This window comes from Rhinolophus hipposideros, assembly GCF_964194185.1.
Source record: "Rhinolophus hipposideros genome assembly, chromosome: X".
NCBI lineage: Eukaryota > Metazoa > Chordata > Mammalia > Chiroptera > Rhinolophidae > Rhinolophus > Rhinolophus hipposideros.
Genome location: NC_138046.1, coordinates 108,284,799 through 108,307,533, shown reverse-complemented (window position 1 = coordinate 108,307,533; position 22,735 = coordinate 108,284,799). Strand labels below are relative to the sequence as shown.

The following is a 22,735-nucleotide window of genomic DNA, read 5'->3' as shown; positions in this document are numbered from 1 at the left end:
TGTAAGTAGAGAGATGTAAACTCTAAGAAAGAATGAAAAACCAATACTGGAAATAAAAAAGAGAAATGAACAAAGTCTTTGATGGGCGCGCCAGTGTACTGAACATGGCTGAGGAAAAAACTCCAGGGAACTTGAAAAATTGTCCATAAACCTTTCAACTGAAATGCAAAGAAAAAAAAGGGAAGAACAAAAAAGACAGGAGAATAGCCAAGAACTACTGTCTTCTCTCTTTGAGAGGGAATGGCCCCCTTTTGGATGACAAAAGGTACGTATAACATTTGCAACCCTAGAAGGAGGAGAAAGAATCAAAGAAACAGAAGAAATGCATAAAGTAATGATGACTGAGGATTTCCCAAAATTAATGACAAACACTATACCACACATCCGGGGAGTTCAGAGAATTCCAAACAGTATAAACACCAAGAAATCTATACCTAGAAATATCACATTCAAGTGGAGAAAACTAAAGAAAAAGATAATTTCTTGAAAAAAGCCAGAGAAGGAGGTACCTTCCCTACACAGAAGCAAGGATACGAATTACATTGGCCATCTCCTCAAAAATTATGCACATAAGAAGAGAGTTGAACTAAAGCTTTAAAGTGTTGGCAGTGAAAAAACACCAACCTGAAATTCTGCAAACAGGTGAAATGATCCTTCAAAGTGAAGGATAATGAAAGATTTTCTCAGACAAATGTAAACTGGGGTAATTCGTTACTAGAACCGCTTTGAAAGAAATGTTAAGCTAAGTTTTTCAGAGAGAAGGAAAATGATACAGGCCAGCAACTCAGGTCTACATAAAGACGGGAAGAGTGTTAGAGAGGGAATAAGCGAAGATAAAATAAAATACGTTACTTTTGCTTATTTGATCTAACAGATAACAAACAGTTTACAGTAATAACAGCAGCGGTGTGCTCAGTAATTACACCTTATGAATCAGCGAAATGAATGACAGCAATACGAGTATTATAGGGAACAGGACTTGGTAGTGCACTGTTTGAACGTGGACTTGGATTAGTTATCAATGTGGAAACTTCAAACTTTACTTACTGCAGGGCATCCACTGCAGTAAGTAAAGAAATTAGTATAACTGATATGCTAAACAAGAGAGAAAATGGAATAATGTAAATAAAATGCACAATTCAAACCAGGGAAGGTAGCAAAAGACTGGGAGACAGAAAAGAAACGAAGAACAAGGGTGACAAATAGAAGACAGTAACTAATATGGTGGATATTAATCCAACTATACCACTCATTAATTGAGAAGTCAGTAGTCCTAATACACTAATTAAAGGACACAAATTGTCAGAGATAAGAAAAAGAAGAACAAGACCATATGACATATTGCCTGCAACGAACCCACCTTCCAATAAAGATACAGATAAAGGAAAGGGACGCAAAACGATATACCATTCTGACACAAATGAAAGAAAACTGGAGCAGCCATATTTATTTCAGACAAAGCAGACTCCAGATCTGGAGAGCACTATAAATGAGTATTACCGATATTTCCAGATGACAAACAGTGGACAAGAATACAGTTCTACCTAAAGGAGAATTTCAAGTTATAAACTCAAAGGAATTTTAGAATTAGAGAACTAACATCCTGCAGTCTCTAATGTATACACGGATAAGAGTGATGACTGCCAACATCACCAAAAAGAGACAGTAGACATTTCCTAACTAACTAAGTGCACATTGTTACCTCTGGAGTGTGCCTGCCAATCACCAAACGAAATCCTAAAGCTTAATGTGAACAAGATCCTACTTATAAAAATTGAGGATTGGTAATGATGCACGTCAGGTAATTGGGTTCACTATTCTATTCTCTGTACCGTTGTGTATGTTTGAGAATTTCTATAATAAGAGGATTTTATTTAAATATCATATCTTCAATATGAAAACTGAGGTAAAATGGAGCATTTTTAGCAAATTGTAAATAATTAAATAGATCCACAGAGAAACAGAAATCTTCAATCCACATAATACAAACAGAAACTACACTCCAACCCAAGGCAGCATTTTAATCCTCCAAGACCACCCTGGTTTGGGTACTTGTTAACACCAAATAGCAAAAGAAAAACTAATCATCGATTCACGCAAATTCTTCTAAACCACACAAAACGATAGGGAATTAGTCAACCGTTATAACAGGCTACCTCTACTTCATACAAACACCAGGCGAGGATCCCTCAATAAAACAATACTTAGGCCAAAGCTAGTCACATAGGGACAGACATTCTAAATAAATACAGAGTATTTCCAATATAGCAGTTAATTAACATTAGAAATCACTGTCAACTGGAAATCACCACATTAGCACAAAAAGGGGGAACCACAGGACCACGTGCAAGGGTAAAGCAAAAGTCTCTGAGGTTAAAGGAAAAGAGAGAATCTTAAAAGCAGCAAGAGAAAAGCACACAGCCACATACAAGGGAGCTCGCATCCAAAAGACTGTCAGGTGATTTTCAACAGAAGCTTGCAGGCCAGAAGGAATTAGCAGGAAATATTCAAAGTGATGAAAAACAGGGACACAACCTAGACTCCTCTACCCAGCAAGCCTGTCATTTAGATTGAAGGATAGATAAAGAGCTTCCCCGACAAGCAAAAGAAAAAGCAGTTTATCACCACCAAAGCGGTGTTACAAGAAATGTTAGAGGCTTCTTTAAAAAGAAGAAAAGGAGGTAAAAAAAAATATATGACTAATAAAATCACAGTTGCTATATGTCTATCAAAATTAGTTACAATATAAATGGATTAAATGCTCCAATAAAAACACATAGTGGGGCTGAATGGATATGAAAACAAGACCCTTACATATGCTGCCTACAAGAGACACACTTCAGATCGCAAAACACATACTGACAAAAAGTAAAGGGATGGAAAAAGATACTTCATGAAAATGGAAACAAACAAAGAAACAAACAAAAAGCTGGGGTACCAATAATTATACCAGACAAAACAGACTTTAAAACAAAGGCTATTACAAGAGACAAAAAAGGACCTATTAATTTCACTTCTGGGTATTTATCCAACGAAACGTAAAACACCGTTTCCAAAAGTCATCCAAAAGTCAAGATATGGAAGCAAACTAAGTGTCCATCAATAGGTAAACAGATAGAGAAGAAATCCTACATCTTACATACAATGGAACTTTAAAAAAAAAAGAATGAAATCTTGCCGTCTGCAACAACATAGATGGACCTACACGGTATTGTGCCAACTGAAATAAGTCAGAGAAAGACAAACAGAATATGATTTCACTTACATGTGAAATCTAAAAAACAAAATAATCAAACAAAACAAAAACAAACTCATACATACAGAGAACGTTTTGACGGAGGACGGGGGATGAGGTTAAGAGGTACAAATTCGTAGTTACAAAATAGTCCTGGCATACGGAAAATAGACAATAGCATACGGAATATAGACAATAAGTAAGATTGGGATAACTATGTATGGTGTCGGATGGGTACGAGATTTATCAGGGTGATCACCTCGTAAGCTACATAAGTGTCTGATCACTATGTTGTACACACGAAAGTAATATAATAATATGGCGTGTCAACTGTAATTGAAAATTTTTAAAAAAATTGTTAAAAAAGAAAAAGCATTTGACAAAAATTCACACCAGTTCAGGACAATAACTTTTAGCAGTAGCAGAGAATTTCCATTTTGTGAAATCTACTATGAACGTACTCAACGTGAAACAATACAAGCATACCCAATAGAGTCATGAACATGACAAAGATATATGGTATGAAAAACACTGTTTATAATTGGATGAAAATACATACCCAGTACAAAACTATTATACAAGAATACAAACACCAAAATAGATAAGAAGTAAGAATAGTGAAAAGAAAGAGATAATGATACTAACAATATGATCTCCTTATTAAAAACCTAAAACTCGTTGCAGAAAGTATTCAGATATATAGGAAACTTGGAAAAGCTGACGTACCAAAGATCACTACAGCAAATTCAGGAATCCGGCCAAACGAGATGACTAAGAAATTACAACATGTAACGGAAAATATGCCATTCACAACAATACTATACAAAACATACCTAATAGAAAATCAAACAGAAATGTACAAGTTCTTTACGAGACCTATAAAAACGTACTGATAGGCTTATCAGTATGTCTGAGAAAAAAGAAGTCTGAGAGCAGTATACTATATTTATTGACAGGAAGGAGAATATTGTCAATAGGTCAATACTCCTTAATGTATTCAGACTTACTGCCTTACGTATAACTGGAAAGGTGATAAACAAACTCACACTGCTGTTTCCCACACTCCAAATCGACCCTGGAAAAATTAAGGAATAACAAAAGCAATGTTAACAACAACAGTAAAACAAAAAACATGACTACCCCTGGGGTACTCAAAGTCAGTGTTTAACTAGAACCTCTGTGTGGGCAGGTAGGAGAGTGCTCTGAAGCTGAGACTATTCTATAGCCGGAAATAAAGTCAGATTGAGAGGAGTGGTTGAAGGAAAGATTTTAAAGATCAAACCTGAATCGTCCATCCAGGGGAACAGAATATTGTAAAAATGAACATTCTTAAATGGATTACAGATTTAGAGCCTTACCCATAGTTTCCAAGATGACGACCAAACTTGGGCTGCTGTTTCCTGGGTCCCAAATCAACCATTCAAAAACTAAAGAAGTGATAAAAACAACAACAACAACAATAGCAGTAAAAAAGTAATGAGAAACCGCTGAGAAGCACTAAGTTTGTACTGAATCAGTAATTGTGTGGGGGCAGCTGGCAGCGTGCCAGGAAGGAGACACAGGCCTGTAGTTGACAGGGATGGTTGGAGGAAAGTTTGTAAAGTTTGGGCCTTGTTTCTTCCCGTGTGCCCTGGGACAATGAATTTCTCATGTTTCCCTGAAAGAACCCGAGGCACTGCCTCATAGCCAGGTGCCAGGGCCATGGGGTAACATCAGGATGAAAGTTTGAATTGTTTGGGACACTGTGAGTCCAGAGGTTGTTCAATGACCATCTGAAATTTTGTTAGTAGATGAGGACTGTGCTTTTCAAATCATCACCTTAATACAAGCTCAGGCGTGGATTAAACAAGAATAGCAACTATCACAGCATTTGCACATGAGGGCAGAAATTTGGTCCAGAAACTTGCAGCAATAACACCGATGTCAGCCAACAGAGGCCCCCGGCAGAGCTGTGAGGCTAATGGGCACCCCACTTTCTCCACGTGATTCTAGAGGAACTTAGGAAAGGAAGGATTTAAGTTAGACAAGGGATGACTTACAGGCCTGCTATGTATGATACAGTACAGTGCAAGTTCCTTACCTCAGAATACGGGGGCCCCCAGGATTCTCACACCCTGCAGCCATCTCTGGGAGCCCTCACACAGGGAGGGCCAGGAGGGGTGCACCAGCACACGCAGCAGGAGTCTCAGGCAGTCGCAGTCTTTGATGTGAGAGGTTGGCCGCAGGGCGACACAGGGGAGGTGGCCCAGCAGCTACAAGGCATCAAGGGAAGACAGAGAGGACGGCGGGGGGGGGGTCACCCATTACTGTCAGTGATGGGCGGCCCCACGCATGGCAGCTTGGCTCGGGTCCCTAAATATTTCCTCCTGGGGGTTCTGAGGGACAAGAGAGCCTGGGTCCCAGGCCAGCTGACTCGGGGGAGCAGAAGGAGGAGCCCCAGGACCTGCTGAGAGTGCAGACCGGGCTCCTGAGGGCCAGTCCTGCGGGGCTCTCCCCCAGACCCCCACCCCCTCCCGTGCCGCAGCCCCGCCCAGCCCCACGCACCGGAAGTGGCCCCGCCCACTGCCAGGGAGCCAGGCGGCCCCGCCCACCCGGTGAGGCCTGTGCCAGCGCTGCGGGGTGCAGGGAGCAGAAGGAGGAGTCCGCCTGTCATCCTGTGGGCATCAGGGCACCAGCTGTCCTCAGTGTCCTTAGGTACAAGTGCGGGGCCCTGCCCCGACCACACCGACCCCTCCCCTCTGGAAACAGGCAGCCAGGCAGTGTCCTGCCCCACCCCCACCCCACTCCCTACTCCCGGGAGGCCTCAAAGTGGCTGCTAGGCCCACAGCCCGTCCAGTCCCCGCGCGGGTCCCGCAATGAAGGCCTGGGCCGGGCCGGGTGGACTGTGGCTGGGCTCAGCTGAGGGGGACATCGCGGGCCCCAGACACTGAGGGTCAGGCCCCCAGTGAGGAGTGCGGGGAGCCCAGGCCCCAGAACTGGGGCCTGCGGATCGCTGCCCCACACGGGTCGCGTGGGTGTGAAGCCCCAGGAGCTGCTTTCTCACTTAGGGTCAGGAGGTCACGGGGCTGGGGGCCCGAGGCTGGGGGGTTGGGGGGCTGGCAGCAGGCCAGCTAGGGGACACCTGATGGAGGGTCCGATGGAGGGTCCCGGCACACTGAAAGCCCCAGGTGCCTTCTCACTTTGCATTGCGGGGAGTCACGGCGGAGGGGGGGTGGGATGCGTGTGTGTGGGGGGGGTCTGGCCCGAATTGGCTGCCAGCAGGCCAGCAGGGGGACACTGGCGTGGGAAGTCCGGGCAGATGGAAAGCCGGACGTTCTTTCTCACTTCGTGTCCGGAGGGAGATCACGAGCGTGGGGGATCAGGCCTAAGGTGCTGCTGGCACCAGGTCAGCAGAAGAGACCCTGGCATGGGAGTGTGGAGGTGGGCGTAAAGCCCCAGGTGCTTTCTCACTTTGCTTGCGGAGACCATGGGAGTGGCGTCCTGCGCCTCAGGGGCCGACAGCAGGTCAGCAGAGGTGTCATTGACGTGGAGGTCTGGGCGGGGTGTCCCGAGTTGCCTTCTCACTTCCCTCGGGGAGAGTCATGGGGCTGGGGGGTAAGGCGCTGGCAGTGGGTCACCAGAGGTGACATTGCATAGCAGGGTCTGGGCACTGTGAAGCCTATGGTGCTTTTTTCACTTTCCTTTGGGAGATCCTAGGGGTGGCGGCCTGCGCCTAAGGGGCTGGCAGCCGGTCAGCAGAGGGAGGATTTCCAGGTCAGTGGAGAGTCAGGCTACGGAGCATGATCACTGTGGGGACCACTCACCCCAGACACAGAGGACACCTCACAATCCCTAAGTACTGTGGTCAAAGAGGGCCCCAGGGATATGTCGATTCTGGGTTTGAAGGGTCTACTGGAGAGAGGCAGAGCAGATGGGGGGCTGGGGTGCCTGGCCAAAATTCACAGAATGATCCTGAATGTGAACTGAGAGCACATCGCAAACCCAGAACACAAGGTTCCCCTTGCCAGGCCCTGCCGTCACCCCAGTAACTCGAGGCACGGTGTATGGCTCTGTCCTAGGTACTCTCCATGCAGCTTTGCAGGGTTCTGAGGACCCAGGCCAATCAGAGAGGAGCCCCCTGGGTCCCCGAAAGCCCTGACGGCCCTCAGACCTGCAGAGGCGGCCTTGGTTAAGGCCAAGGTGGAATCTCCCTGCAGAGGTGCACACACCATCTCATTCTCCCTCCTCCAGGTGCTGGCATCACCTGTTCTGCCCACACCGGTGCCCGCTGTGCCTGACCTGTGTCATCATGCCTCGGGGTCAGAAGAGTAAACGTCTCCAGGGTGCAGCTGAGACTGAGAGTCTCCGAGGTGGTCAGGCCGCTGCAGCAGCAGAAGAAGAGTGCCCCACTTCTCCTGATTCTGGGGGTTCTCCCCAAAGCTGCCCTGCTCCTGGCCCTTTCCAGGAACCTCAGGGAGCCTCAGCCGCTGGGCCTCCTGAGGCAGGTGTGTCATTCCCAAGTTCTGATGGAGGGGCCCAGAGCCAAGTTGAGGAGGGCCCAAGCACCTCCCTTGTGGCATTGTCCACTCGGTCGGCTCCCCCAGATCCTCTGACCAGGAAGGCACACAGGCTGGTGAAGTTCCTGCTGGGGAAGTATAAAATGGGTGAGTGCATTACACAGGCAGAAATGCTGAAGTCGGTCAAAAAGAAGTACAAGGAGCAGTTCTCTGAGATCCTCAGGAGAGCCTCTCAACACATGGAGCTGGTCTTTGGCCTTGAGGTGAAGGAAGTCGACCCCGGCAATCACTTCTATGCCCTCATCACCATTCTGGATCTCCCCAGTGAGGGAAGTCTGAACAGGGATAAGAGTGTCCCAAAGATTGGTCTCTTGATGAACATCCTGGCCGCGATCTTCCTGAAGGGCAACCGCGCCACCGAGGAGGAGGTCTGGGAATCACTCAGCGTGTTGGGCGTCTACGCTGGGAGGAGGCATGCCATCTTCGGGGAGCCCAAGAAGCTCATCATCAAAGATTTAGTGCAGCCCAAGTACCTGGAGTACCGCCAGGTGCCCGGCAGTGATCCTTCACGCTATGAGTTCCTGTGGGGCCCAAGAGCCCACGCTGAGACCACCAAGATGAAAGTGCTGGAGATTATGGCCAGGCTCAAAGAGACCGTCCCCAGTGCCTTCCCAAAGCTGTACGAGGAGGCTTTGAGAGATGAGGAAGAGAGAGCAGAGGTGAGAGCCGCAGCCAGGGCTGCCAGTATTGCCAAGGCCCGTGCGCCTTCCAAGGCCACGGCGCACGGCTCCTCCCACATGTAGTGAGGTCTGGGGCAGGCTTTTCACCTCGGGGTTGACGAGACCAGCCTGCCTGTCAAGTAGTGGGCGGTTGAGGTCACTTTAGTTTTAACAAAATGTTTATCTGCTTTTCCTTTTTTCTCATGAGTGACTTCTGGGTAGAGATAGAAGAATAGATAGATGACAGATACTAGATCGATACGTAGATAGATAAACACATAGAAACGGAGACCAATTTCAGATTATTTGTTTTAAGAAAGGTTTACAAGATTCAAAATATAAACATGAGAATGACGTGGCTGTCACATTTGTTGCTATCTAAAACGTTTGAAAGTTGTAAGACAAATTGTGGTGAAGGACGGTTTACTTTTAACAAAGTGTTTATCTGCATATCCTTTTTCTTCACGACTAACTTCTAGGTAAATAGATTAGATGTAGGTATAGACAGACATGTAGTATTTTATCAAATGTGATGTCTTTTAAAGAAGGTTTAGAACTCTCAACATGTGAATATGTGAATGACATGGCTGTCATATTTTTTCTACGTAAAGGGTTTGAAAGTTACAGTTTTGGAATTTGTAAGACAAACTGTGGTCAACGTCAGTTTAGCTGTAAGCAGGATTTTTAAGTGCATTTCCTTTTTCACCCCATGTGCAACTTCTAGGTAAAGAGAGAATGATGGTACAGAGATGGATGGATGGATGGATGGATGGATGGATGGATGGATGGATGGATGGATGGAGAGATGGATGGATGGAGAGATGGATGGAAAGATAGGAGATATAGATAGATGACAGATAGCTATAGAGATATGTAGCATTTTGTCAAATGTATCTTTTAATGAAGGTTTATAACCTTCACAATATAAATATGTGAATGACATGCTCTCACATTTTTTAACTATCTAAAGGTTTCAATTTTAGACTTTTGGAATTTATAAGACAAGTTGTGATCAAGGCCAATTTACTTTTAAAACGGTGTTTGTCTGCATTTCCTTTGTCCTCATGAGTAACTTCTGGGTAAAATAGATTAGATTAGATATATTAACAGACGTAGTATGTTTTTCAAATGTTATGTCTTTTAATGAAGCTTTACACCTTCAAATTATAAACATGTGAATGACGTGCCTGTCATATTTTTCCTATTTAACGGGTTTGAAAGTTACAGTTTTGGAATTTCAAAGACAAATTGTGGTCGAGGTCAGTATAATTGTAACACAATGTTAATCTGCTTTTCCATTTTCCTCACGAGTAACCTCTAGGTAAAAACAGACAGACAGATAAATAGACTGGTATAGATATGTAGTGTTGTTTTCAAATGTTGTTTCTTTCAGTAGAAGGTGTAGAACTTTCAGAATATAAATATGTGAATGCTATGGCTCTCACGCGTTTGCTGGTGAAAAGCTTTGAATGTTACAGTATTGAAATTTGTAAAACAACTTGAAAATATTCAATATTTTGCTCCTGATCTAGAGGAGATAACGGGGCAGTGAAACAGGATTCTCATGGAGACGTGAAAGAATCCAAGGATAAAACCCTTGGGATCCTAAAGTGAAGGAAGGAAATTAAAACACAAAAATTTCACTGTGATCAATTATTGGTTTGCCTTATTCCTTACAGTCTTTATTTTTCTAATGTTAAAACTACGTGGATATGCTTAGCTTATTAAAGAAAGTTTGTTGCGAATCATTGCGTATTATTTGATATGTGCTGGATTTAAGAAACAAAAAACTCTGATGGGATCTTACTGTTTTGGGGATTCAAAATAAACACATAATAGCGGCTAATCATTAAAGACCCACTACATCCCAATCCATATCCCAAGTCGTCTATAATACAGTATGTATGTTCTAACATTCCTACACGATAAGGCTTACCGGACTGCCTTTAGACATCAATAACTTGCACATTTTTCACCTTCACAAAGCTGGTAAGTGACCGAGCCCGGATTAGATCCCTGTTTTGAATTTGTGGGAAGTTCACATTTTTCCAATCCTACCAGCCTGAGTCTGACTACGTGCCTTTTAATTCACTATTTCCATCTCAGAGTTCCAGGAATGCATCTCAGGGGACTAAGGAAGATCTCTGTACAGAGAGCAGGGGATTAGAATAGGATACACACAGCAGTAAGAATAGCGATACAGAAGTATCGCTATGAGAATGAGCAGGATGAATAAAGAAGACAAGAAATAATAGTGGCAGTATGATTACGTACATATGCACAACCAGTTAAGCTCAAAACATTGAGGTCTCAAAAATCAACGTGGGCAGCCCCCCCTTGCAAAAGTCAGTCTGGCACTACAGAAGTCACATGACAGGCCAAGTGGAAAGAAGGAATCCATCAGACTGTTTTTTCTCTGACAACCCAGCACCTCGTCTGGGGTCCCTGCGTTTTGCCACAACCTGCCCCTGTCACATCACTCCTGGCACGAGGACCCAGTCTCTGCCAGGTTTGCAGTAGGAAACTTCTCAATGTGGTAGGGATGTGACACTTCCAAGAAGGGAACCAGAGCAGTGGGGTGTATAGAGCCCCACCCCAGCTGTCAGCCCTTGAAAGAGGAAAACAGTTGTGGCTATTCGCGGCTCCTCCTGACCTCTGTCTTGGAAGTCCCAGGAAGGCTATCCCCTAGGCCTGAGGGCTATCCCTTCAGGTAAGCAGAGGATACAGTCCCCAGATTGGCTCACACTCAAGGTGAAGACCTTGATTAACACAGCAGAGGGGCCTGCACCCAGCCCCTCCCTCGAGGTTTGCCCTGGCAGGCCCAGGGAAGGCCTGGCATGATGGGGGACACCCTGACTTCTCCTTGGAGGGATTCCAGGAGATGGGGCTTTGCTTTTCAGCTTGGCTGTCCAGCAGAGAGGGGCAGCCCAGCGCAAGGCAGCCATCCAGGTAAAAGTCCTGCATTAGGGATGAGGCAGCCATCCACCCCAGAAGAGAGGGGAAGGCACAAAGTTCTGCTTCCGCAGTCGGCCCTGGACGTCCAGGTAGAGCTTTCACACTGAGGTTACCCCTCAGTTTCTGAGGGAGGAGATGATCTGCGGGAACTGCAACTCTGGGACTCATGGGGGAGCCCCATTCAGCCAAGGGGCGAACAGTGTCAAGGTAGTGACACTGAGTAACAAAGAGCGTACCCTTCCCAGAAATGAGGGGGCAATCTAGAGCCCTGTCCCATTGTTGGACTTGGAGACCTGGGCTCCGTGAGGTGACCAGTCACACCTCCCTCCAGGGCGTCTCCTAGAGGGGAGGGACCTCATCAAGGAGTATCTCAACGCAGCAGAGGGAGGAATTACTGGTGGTCGGGAGTCAAGGTGAGAGCCTTGAAGACTGAGGGGACCAGATACCTGTTAACTGGGGGCAGCACAGATTTCTTCTACTTCTGTCAGCCTTGGGAGACCAGATGAGGCAAACTTCCCTTCTTCTCAGGGGTCAGGTTATTGTCAGCCCTTGTATGAGGGAAGAGCTACAAGTCAAGATACGGAGCATACTGAGGGAGGACTCAGGAGGGCACTGGCCCAGAGCAGAGGGGAGCCACCAAGTCTCACCATCTTCCAGCCCTGCGAACCCTGGGCAGGGCTAGTAGGATATGTCACCACCTCACCTCCAGCCCCAGACACTCAATGAAGTGAAGGTATTGGCCTGAATCTGGGGTTCTCTAGTGGGCAGAGGGGGAAATTCAGGTTCCGACCCGGTTAGAACTAAGGGGGCCGCCAACCTCAGAACAGTGAGGTCCCATAGAGCAGTCTCACTATTGCCAGTGAACTGATAGCCAGATTTGGAACCTTCCAGACTACGGACCAACCACCTCATAGCAGTGGGGGCCCCACAGAATCCTCCGACTATCAGCCCTGGGAGGTCCCAGGAAGAGATATCGGGAAGAGACGCCATCAGATCTCACTGAGAGGCCACTGAGGAGTAAGGGTCTCAGTGTGAGTGGGGTGGTCCCAGTTCAGCAGAGGGAGAAACATTCACGCCCACAGTTAGGAGTCTTTCAGGGTTCTTTCAGGGTTCTCAGGGACCTGCGAGCTTGGTTCTATGTGGAAGACCTTAAGCTGAAAGAAGGAGCAGTCCCGGTTCCCGTCAGGAGTCATGTAAGGATCCCGAGTGAGCATTGGGGCTCACTCCTACGCTGAACAGAGAGGCCCCAAGGAGCCTGAATCCTGCTGTCAGCCCAGGAAGGGTGCAGGGAGGACAGCCTCATGCAGCACTCCCTGACCTTCCCTCCCTGGCACCCCAGGAAGTGAGCACGTAGTCTGCGGCTCTGAGACCCAGGACACTACAGGGACGCATTCCAGGCCCTACCAGGATTCAAGGGCAGAGCCCGGAGAGACCACAGGGTATTGCACACCCCAGGGCAGTGAGGTGGCCCAGAGACTGCCCCAGCCATCAACCCTGGGGTGCCTTGGTCAGGGCTGTCAGACTGACTCGGAGAGAAGGGTGGCAGAATGGAGGGCCTTGATCTGAGGGGAGGGTCCTCAGGTAAGCCAAGGAAGATGTCCCCGGCCCTGTCAGGAGTCGAGGTGAGGACCCTGAGTCAGGATGTAGGGAACACTGCACACTCAGAACTGAGAGGACCACAGAGAACCCTGCCCCTGCTGGCTGCCCTGGGTACCTGGGCACTGTTGACAGGAAGTGACATACTCACTTCCTCCCATGGTGTCACAAAGGGGTGACTTACTCTAAGGGGTGTGGCCTAAGGACCACAGTGGGAGGATCTCTAGGCTTTCCAGAGGCCAACGTGAATACTGTGAGGACGAAGGGAACCACACACCTCACAGCGGTGGAAACACAACAGAATTCTCTTCCTTACCTGGCATCAGGAGACTGACACAGGTATGGTCAGAGGCGGAGGTCCTCACTTCCTCCTAGGGGTCTCAGGGTGGTGCTGGCCTTAGCAGGAGGGGTAGGCCTAAGGGCTGGAAAGGAATTCTAGGCCAGAATGGGGGTGGAAGCAACCACTGAGGGACCATCACCACTAAATCGTAGGGATGACAAAGAATCAGGCCACATCCCTGGTTTTCAGCCCTTGAAGACCCAGGTGTAATGAAGAGCCAGGAAATGGAGGAGGAGGAACACATGCTAGAATGGGGTTAATTAATTTATTTAGCAATATCTGACCCATTTATTTAGCAATATCCAATAGCAAAAGACAAGGGCAATTAATAGAATGTGCTAAGGACAGAAAGTAAAGGCGGTTAAGACTATATACATTGATAACAATGTCATGTCAAAGGAGTATACATACACATAACTTTAAGAAATCTCAATATATGTTTTGTATTGATCAAAAATCACTTGGCTAAATACACAGATAACATCAGTAATGAAAATCTAAAAACAGTAATAAGCTCTATACGATAGTAAATACTACAGTAGATGTCAAAAGCTCACCAAACTATGGGAGAACAGCACTGGAAAAGTCATAAATCATATCCTTGTCAGGTTTGTAGCTGCAAGAAATTTAGGCGTATCCCCCACCACTGTTTGCTAGTTCTCAAGAATGCTGCTGTTGTCTTTGTTGTTGTTATCAGTCAAGGCGTTTTCTGATGCTATAAGGTGCAAGCTGTATATGTGTTTTAAGTTGTTAACCATCTGAAGAATATTGCTGTTGTTGTCGTTGCCGTTGTCAGAAGTCATAACGTCTTTTGATACTGCAAGCTGTAAGTTACATACAAGTTCTCAAAGATGCTAGAATGATGAAAAGTCACCAACAAAAGAAGTCTCTACTGTCCATGGAGGAAATGTTCCGATCTCTCACTCTGAAACAATCCAATCCTAAAAAGCAGTCCTGAAACAGCAAATCCTGTGAATAGCAATCTCTTGAAAGAGCAATCAATCATAAATCCACCTGATGTCTGTCTTATATATCTCTTTAGATGCACTCCAGAGCCAAGTTTTTGTGTTCATGCCACCCCTCCAGGAATGGCCAGTTCCGGGAGGGTCCGGCAGTTACTGATATAAATGCTGCCCATCCGGCCGAAGGGCCAATTCATCCAGATAAGCAATTATCTACTGTTCTTGCTTGGGACCATCAGCCCAAGGTCTTCCAAATCCTGGCAACGTTCCTGTCACGTCGTCCTGATATAACTTAGCTACTTCTTCTCTTCATCTGTTGATGTGGGTGAAACAGACAGAACAGAGGGAATTCTTTCAACCCCTGATGAAGAATTTCTTTAACCTTAAGCTAACCATCACCTCACAGCACAGACAGAAAAGGCAGAAAAGCGACCTCATCTCATATCTCCCCTGCACAGGAGAATGAGGCCAACAGGGAAATTCACTCAACCCCTGATCATAGTATAGAAATCACCCCACATACAGGAACGAATAAAAGATAATAGACAAATGCTCACATCGACCAATGAAGACAAATTTTCACCAACATCTACCCTACACCACAACAGGGCTATGATGCGGAAGCTCCCTCAATACTTACTTACCTCAGGTCTAGGGCAGGTGAAATCCTTACTTTGAAAGTGGAGCCACCATTAGACTAAAGGGGTGGGCGTACCAGGCCCTACTGGAGCCAAAGTAAGGGCCCTTATTGAGGACTGAGGACCCCAAAGTGACTGGGACAGAAAACTCCCCATTGGGGACCTGGACAGGGCTGACACCCTGAGGGTACCCTTCACTTTCTTCTCATGGGTTCCATGAACTGCACCAATTGAGTGATGCCCTTGAACATGAAATCAGAGACTTCTCATACGAAAAGACTCACAGCCCCTGTCCCGTCAGTATGCTAGAGTCAGAGCACACAGATGCAGCCTAAAGGGGACAGGCCGATTAGAGCAGGAGCCCTGTGGGAATTTCGAGCAGTGCCCTTGGGGAAAACTGCAACTGTAGCCTCCTTGTAACCACGGTGGTATTTCCATGCCGAAAATGACTCCAATCAGCGTCTCAGGGAGAAGCGGCCTTTTGTGAGGGGTTGACCTCAGGTCAGCACATGAGTGGTGGACCAACCCCCACAAGGAGTCAAGGGAAGACAGAGAGGATTGAGGGGGGCACCCATTACTGTCAGTCTTGGACGGCCCCATGCATGGCTGCTTGGCTCAGGCCCCCAAATATTTCCTACTGGGGGTTCTGAGGGACATGAGAGGCATCTGACTCGGGTGAGCAGAAGGAGAAGCCCCAGGACCTGCTAAGAGTCCATAAAAGGCTCCTGTGTGCTCCTGCAGGCCTCTACCCCACCCTGCAGTCCTGCCTCTTCCCTTTCCCTGCCCCTCCTTCAAGCCCTGCCCTGCCCAGACCCATGCAGGAGAAGGGGCCCTGCCCATGAAGGGGCCCTGCCCAACTGCCACTGAGACAGGCTGCCTAGAGAGAGGCCTTGTCTAACAGTGAGGCCTTAGAGCTGCGGGCATAGGGTGAGCAGGAGGAGGCCCTCATCTTGTCTTGACGTCAGGGTGCAGGGTATCCTAAGGTAGAGTGTGGGGACAAGACCCGACATCTCCAACCCCCTCCCTCCCTGAAAACAGGCAGCCACAGAGTGCCCTGCCCCACCCCCACTCCCATGTTCCTCCCTTAGGCCTCAAAGTGATGGTTAGGCCCAAAATCCTTGACATATCTCCGCGGTGTCAGGTATTAAAGGCCTCGGTCCGAGACTGGTGGACTCTGGCTCAGCTCAGCTGAGGGAGAAATCTCATGCTTCAAAGACATAAGTTCAGGCCAAAGTGAGGAGTGAAGGGAACCCATCACATGAACTGGGGTGGTGCAGATCAGCAATCCAAATTGCATGGGACGGACCCGGGAGGTGTAAAGCCCCAGATGCTTTCTCACTTTGTGTAGGGGGATCATGCAAGTGGGGGCCCAGGCCCAAAGGGCTGGCAATTCCATCAGAGGTGTCATTTTGATGGGAGGGTCTGGGCTGGTGTAAAGTCCAAGGTGGAATCTCAATGACTGTAGGGGGATCATGGGGTGGGGGACAGACCCAAGGGGCTGGCAGCAGGTTAGCAGAGGGGACACTGGCATGGGAGGGTCCAGACTGTTGTAAAGCCCAAGGTGCTTTCTGACTTTACTTCGGGAGTATCATGGCACTGGGGGTCTCGGCCTAATGGGCTGGCAGCAGGTCAGCACAGGGAGGATTTCCTGGTCAGTGGAGAGTCAGGGTACGGAGCATGATCACTGCGCGGACCACTCACCCCAAACTCAGAGTGAGGACACCTCAGTATGCCTGACTACTGTCACTCAAGGAGGCCCAGGCCTTTGTCAGGGAGAAGTGCCCCTTAATTCTTCCTCCGGGAATCACAGTGAGTGAAGGCCTTTGTCTGAGTGGTGCAGTCACAGTTCAGCAGAGGGAAGAATCTTAGATACACCCAGGCATTCCAACAGGATTTGCGTGAGACCCGGTGGGAGCATTCACGAGGGGACCACAACTTGTTCTTGCATCTTTCATTTGAGCGAAGCCAGGCCAATGCAGCCAGAGGAGGTGAAACTCTATTCTTCCTGTCGGCCTCCGGGTAGGTGCTGACATTACTATGAGATAGGCCTGAAGCCGAGAGAGGAGACCCTGGCTCTGGCTGTGCCAAGGCAGGAAACTGAGTGAAGCCTGAGGGACCACCCATCACCCTGAACGTGTGGTGACGGTAAAGCCAACAGTCAGCAGGACGGACGTCTCTCAGTCCCTACCTGGAACCACGTGAGCATTCCCCACGAGAACTGACGACTCCAAAAAGCGTAGGACAGCGAGGGCCCCAGAGAGATGTCAGTTTTGGGTGCACTCTCTACCAGAAGCACAATGTCTTCATTCTTGTGGCATGGAGGATTTAGGTGGCAGCTTGAGAACCACAGTGGGGAGTGGGGGAGGGCTTCTTGCCAATCATTAACATAATCATCCTGAATGTGAACTGAGAGCACTTCCCAAACCCAGGACAAAGGGGATCCCCTTGACAGGCCCTGCTGTGGCCCCAGTAACACCTAGAAAGGGCTGTGTGGCTCTGACCTAGGTACACTCTAAGCTTCTCTACAGGGTTTTCAGCAGACAGGCTGATCAGAGAGGAGCCCTCACATCCTTAAAGAAGGTTCCCAGAGCGCTGACGGCCCTCAGACACTTAAAGAGGTGCCCTTGGTTAAGGCCAAGGTGGAATCTCCCCGCAAAGGTGCCACACCATCTCGTTCTCCCCCGTCCAGGTGCTGGCATCACCGGTGCCCGCTGTGTCATCATGCCTCGGCGGCGACAGAAGCTTAAGGGCCGTGCCCGTAACAAACACAACCGAACCCGTGCTGACTCCAAGAGTCACAAGACAGATCAGGAAGCTGCAGTAGTGGGAAACGAGTCCCCCTCCTGCTCTTCTGTTTTGGAAGGTGATCCTCAAAGGCCATCAGCTACTGAGACAAGTAGCACTTCCCAGGGGTCTTGGAGACCCTCGTCTACCACCTTTACCTCTTCAGGTGCTTTTGACACAACATCTGACAAAGGTGATGAAAGTCAAGATAAGGACCATTCGTGTTCTTCCGAGGTCCCATGTCCCGAGACCTCGTGCAGTGATCTTCTAACCACGAAGTTGTATTTGCTGGAGCAATTTCTCCTGTGTAAGTATGAAATGCAAGAGCCCATTCTGAAGGAAGACATGCTGAATATTGTGGGCAAAATTAATGAAGACCAATTTGCTGACATCATCAAAAAAGCCTCTGACCATATTGAGGCCGTCTTTGCGGTCGACTTGAAGGAAGTCGACTCCAGCAACCACGCATATGACCTGGTCAGCAAACTGAACCTCCCCAATAATGGGAGGGTGTATGCTGGCAACGGGTTACCAAAGACCGGTCTCCTCATGGGAATCCTGGGCGTGATCTTCATGAAGGGCAACTGTGCCACAGAGGAAGACATCTGGAGATTCCTGAATATGCTGGAAGTATACGCTGGGAGGGAGCACCGCATCTACGGGGAGCCCAGGAAGCTCATTTACACGGACCTGGTGCAGCTAGAGTATCTGGAGTACCGCCAGGTACCTGACAGCGATCCTGCGCTGTATGAGTTTCTGTGGGGCCCCAGGGCTCGCGCTGAAACAAGCAAGATGCAAGTCCTGGAATTCTTGTCAAAGGGTTGTGACACAGGCCCTAGTGCCTTCTCACCCTGGTATGAAGAGGCTCTGTTATATGAAGAGAGAGCAAGCACTATAGAGTCAGTCAGGGCTGCCACTGGTGCCACAGCCGGACATGACATCACGGCCCTGGCTGCTCTCGCCCCTAGTGATGTCTGAGGATTTTTTACCATGAAGATAAAAGTAAAAAAAAAAAAAAATACATCACAAGAGGGACATCAGTGGAAATGTGAAAGAATCCCACAGTAAAATTTTTCGAAGAATGGAATAGAAAAAAAAATAAAACATCATAAAACTTTCATTTTGCTGACTCAGTCTTTTGTTTTGTAAAACTGATTTATATATTGATATGCCTAGCGTATTAAAGACTGTCGGAGATGGTAAATCTTAACAAGTTAGACCGGACCTCTCACTCACTCTCTCTTCTCTTCACAAAACATAATTGAGCGTCTGCGCTTTGGAAGCCTCTGTGCTAGTACTAGGCTTGCAGACATAAAGACCCAGCCTCTGCCCACAGAGCTTTGGAAGCTGGGAGCTTCAGTCATAGAGGAAGATGTTGAGATCCCCTCTATGACTTACAGGAGAGTAAAAAGGACGAGTGAGACGGGAGGGCTTCCAGGTGAAAGCACTCAAGCATATAACCCCTGAGGCAAGGCAGTTGAAGTTTTGGAAGCTACAATTCAGTGCCCACAATACACTTTTACATTAAACTACACGGTGGAGGACTGTATGAGGCTATGGGACTGGTGAGCAGAGGCCAGATCCTCAGATGAGGTGTCTGAGTTGAGAGAAAATGACTGGAAAACTGCACTGTGGGGCAAGGTCCAAAATTAAGGCCCAATAATATGGGCTGCCTGGACATTTGGAGAAACCAGCAGGGACTCACATCCCCTAAAGGCAAGTTCCCCTCCATAGTCTTCATTTGCAGATAAGGTCCCCTACCAAACAACCAGCTTTATCAGGGGACAAAGCATAGATCTTGCTCATTCCTAAGCAGCAGTCGTCTGTTCCCTACCCGCCTGCAGAATTTTGCAGAAAATCTCATTACACCCTGCCATGGGAACTAGGGGTTAGCTCGCCCTCTTGATACCAAACGCCCCCTCCCAAGGACACTGTCTCATCACTGTGTTCCCGAGTGCAAATCCCGTGTGGCACAGTGGGGCACGTGGGGTCCTCCCCGTCATGTGAGTACACGTGGTTAATAAATGGCTGTCTATTTCATCTCTGCAGTGTCCAGTGTTGTGTGTGTGGACACCCCATGACTACCTTCCTCACCTCATGGGGTAAACAGAAGGCCATAAAACATGGTCTTGTGAATTACATTGGGATGGTAGATAACCCAGAAAGAAATGCCCACTTGGGGCAGTGTAGTAGTTATCTCAGGCTGCCCTAACAAAATACCCCAGACTGGGTGGTTTAAACAACCAAAATGCATTTTCTCACTGCTCTGGATGCTGGAAGTCCAAGGTCGAGCACTGGCAGGATTAGTTCCCTCTGAGGCCTCTCTCCTTGGCTTGTAGACAACTCCCCTCTTCACGTGGCTGTCTTATTGTGTGAGTGTGTCCCTGGTGTCTCCTCGTGTGTCATAATCTCTTCTTATAAGGACACCACTCAGACTGCATTCTGGCCCACCCTAATGGCCTCATTTTAACTTAACCAGACTTTGAAGACCTGATTTGCAACTACAGTGCCTTTCTGAGATACTGAGAGTTATGACTTCCACAAGAATTTTGGGGGACACAATGGTCTCTCTTGATTCATAGATCCACACATAAAGATGAAATATGTCCAGCTGGAACACTTAACAACTTGTCCTGCGGGGCGGCCTGCGGGGTCTGCGGTCCCGCTCCCCACATAAGAACACAGGATATGGTGAGGCCAAGCAGGAACACCCACGGAGCCATAAGCAGGGGAGTTTTATATCACTATATTCTCGCCGGGAGCATCCGCCTCTCTGCAATCCGCTCTTGCTAGCCCCCATTTTTCTGCTAGCGTAGCCACAGCAGTTATATTAGTGACCAATGGCTTACGGGTTACAGCTCAAGGCGAACTAGCCACAGCTGATGGCCATCCAATCACAGTTGATGGCCATTTACTACCCGAGCCAGCACCTTTCTATGTGAGACCGAGAGGCCTGGAAACTGTTCTCTGGGGCTCTGTCCCCACACAACTACACCCCTGGAGACTCTGCATCATTTCCAGGTTGACCTTGATATGGACCATGGGGTTGGAATTTTGAGGGGACGTTGTAATTGAATCAGGTATGTAAGGATCTTGGGAGGGGTCAGGTTTTGCATAAGGTAGGGACATGAAACAACGGGGCCTAAAGGGCAGGCTGCGGTAGACAGAGTTGTACTGGGCACACAGGATCCTTACCTACTGGTGATTATACCTTTGTGTATTCCTATCCTCATGTGCAGGTAGGGCCTGTGGCTTGATTCTAAGGAACAGATTGTGACAAAGGTGCTGGGATGTCCATCAATTGAATTAGATTGCGTTTCAAAAGCGTGCGATCACTATCCTGCTTGTCTTGAAGAAGAAATCTTCCATGTTTTGAATAGCTTATGGAGAGGGCAATGTGGCATGAAATTGCAGGTTCTGTTTAGTTTTTTTCCTTTTCTTTTTTATCAAAGTTTATCGGGGTGACAATTGTTAGCAAAGTTACATAGGTTTCAGGTATACAGTTCTCTAATACAGCGTCTCTATATTATGTTGTGGGTTCACCACCCAAAGTCACTCCTCCTTCCCTCACCATATAGTTGATCGTCTAGATAAGGAATTTTTCCTCTAAGCAACAAAAAGGAAACAAACACTGACTCCTATAGATAAAAGGAAAGGAATTCTGCCTCAAACGCTGAGTGAGCTGGAAAGTGGATTTTGCTTGGTCACTTCCAGGTTTCAGTCCAGCATGGAAGGAGCGTCAACTGTCACGCCCATGCTCCCAACAAGGAATAAGCTGAACATACAGCAAACTGAGCCATCTTCTTAGCTCCATCAGAGAACTGAGTTCACAAGGCAATGCTGCCCCCCAAAATGCAGACATTGAGTGGGAGATACAGAGACTCAGAGCTCTTTGGAGCAGAAGTCCAAGAGCAGAAACCACTGCTAGAGCCAATAACAGGATAAGAAAACCAGCATATTTGCCAAGTTGCTGGAGGCTCAGTGTAGACTAGCTTCAGATGTAAAAACTCCAGGCAGGTCCATTTTAACAGGGACTCCTAAACTTTTGTGAGTTTTACCTCCAGGAGCCCTACGAGGTCTCACCTTTGTATTTTCAGCAGAGGGAAAAAAAAGTATCCGTTTTAAAAATGCCTATTGCAACCTGTTCTTTATAAAAAGGCCCATTTAAAGAGAAACTATTTATCGGAAGCTAACTGGCTAGGATTTCACCAGAGCCTAAACAATCTGTGGGACGGGATATGCCCAACTATCAGCCCTCTCAACTTCCTTTCCCTAAGGGGTGAAACAAACTGAAAAGCACTTGTGAAATCGTAGACCAGAGGAACAGGTCCACTAAAAATCTGAGACCTAGTCATCTGATCATACAATATGCCTGGTCACCCCACACATTAAGTCCACTTCAGCAAAGCTCCTGTATAATAACAAAGGATTACTAGGCAAAGACAATCTCAGACATCAACGCACATCTCAGACATTTGTTAAAAGGAACAAGGGAGATAAAAACAAGGACACCACAGGAAATTTAGCTTCTGATACCTACAGCTCCATCAATAGTAACAGCCTGAGTCTGGGCCAGAAAAACACAAAACCTCACACAGAAGACCTACTTACCCCAGTTCCTTTGACCCAGTACGTTATGTCTGCCTTTGAACAAAAATTAAAAGGCATAATAAAAGACAAGAACACAGTTTGCCGAGACAGATCAGGCATCAGATTCAGAATCAGGTATGGCCCACATCCTGGAATTATCCTGCAAGTAATTTAAAATAACAATGATTAATGTGCTAAGGGCTATAACAGAAAATGTGAACAACAGGCAAGAATAGGTAGGTAATGTAAGTAGAGAGATGTAAACTCTAAGAAAGAATCAAAAACCAATACTGGAAATAAAACAGAGAAATGAACAAAGTCTTTGATGGGCGCGCCAGTGTACTGAACATGGCTGAGGAAAAAACTCCAGGGAACTTGAAAAATTGTCCATAAAACATTCAACTGAAATGCAAAGAAAAA

At 47.3% G+C, this 22,735-nt stretch overlaps 2 protein-coding genes across 2 annotated transcripts; both read left to right on the top strand.

The window, feature by feature from the left end:
• Positions 1-7,523: 7,523 nt before the first annotated feature.
• LOC308495155 (melanoma-associated antigen B1-like) lies at positions 7,524-8,534 on the top strand (the record flags this gene model as incomplete). The annotated part of the gene is made up of 1 exon (XM_081043077.1): positions 7,524-8,534. One exon carries the CDS (start codon positions 7,524-7,526, stop codon positions 8,532-8,534), a length of 1,011 nt encoding a protein of 336 aa, XP_080899203.1.
• Positions 8,535-16,554: 8,020 nt separating this feature from the next.
• LOC308495154 (melanoma-associated antigen B5-like) lies at positions 16,555-18,703 on the top strand (the record flags this gene model as incomplete). The annotated part of the gene is made up of 2 exons (XM_081043076.1): positions 16,555-16,750; positions 17,631-18,703. The coding sequence occupies 2 exons, from the start codon at positions 16,555-16,557 to the stop codon at positions 18,701-18,703; spliced, it is 1,269 nt and encodes a 422-aa protein (XP_080899202.1).
• Positions 18,704-22,735: the final 4,032 nt, after the last annotated feature.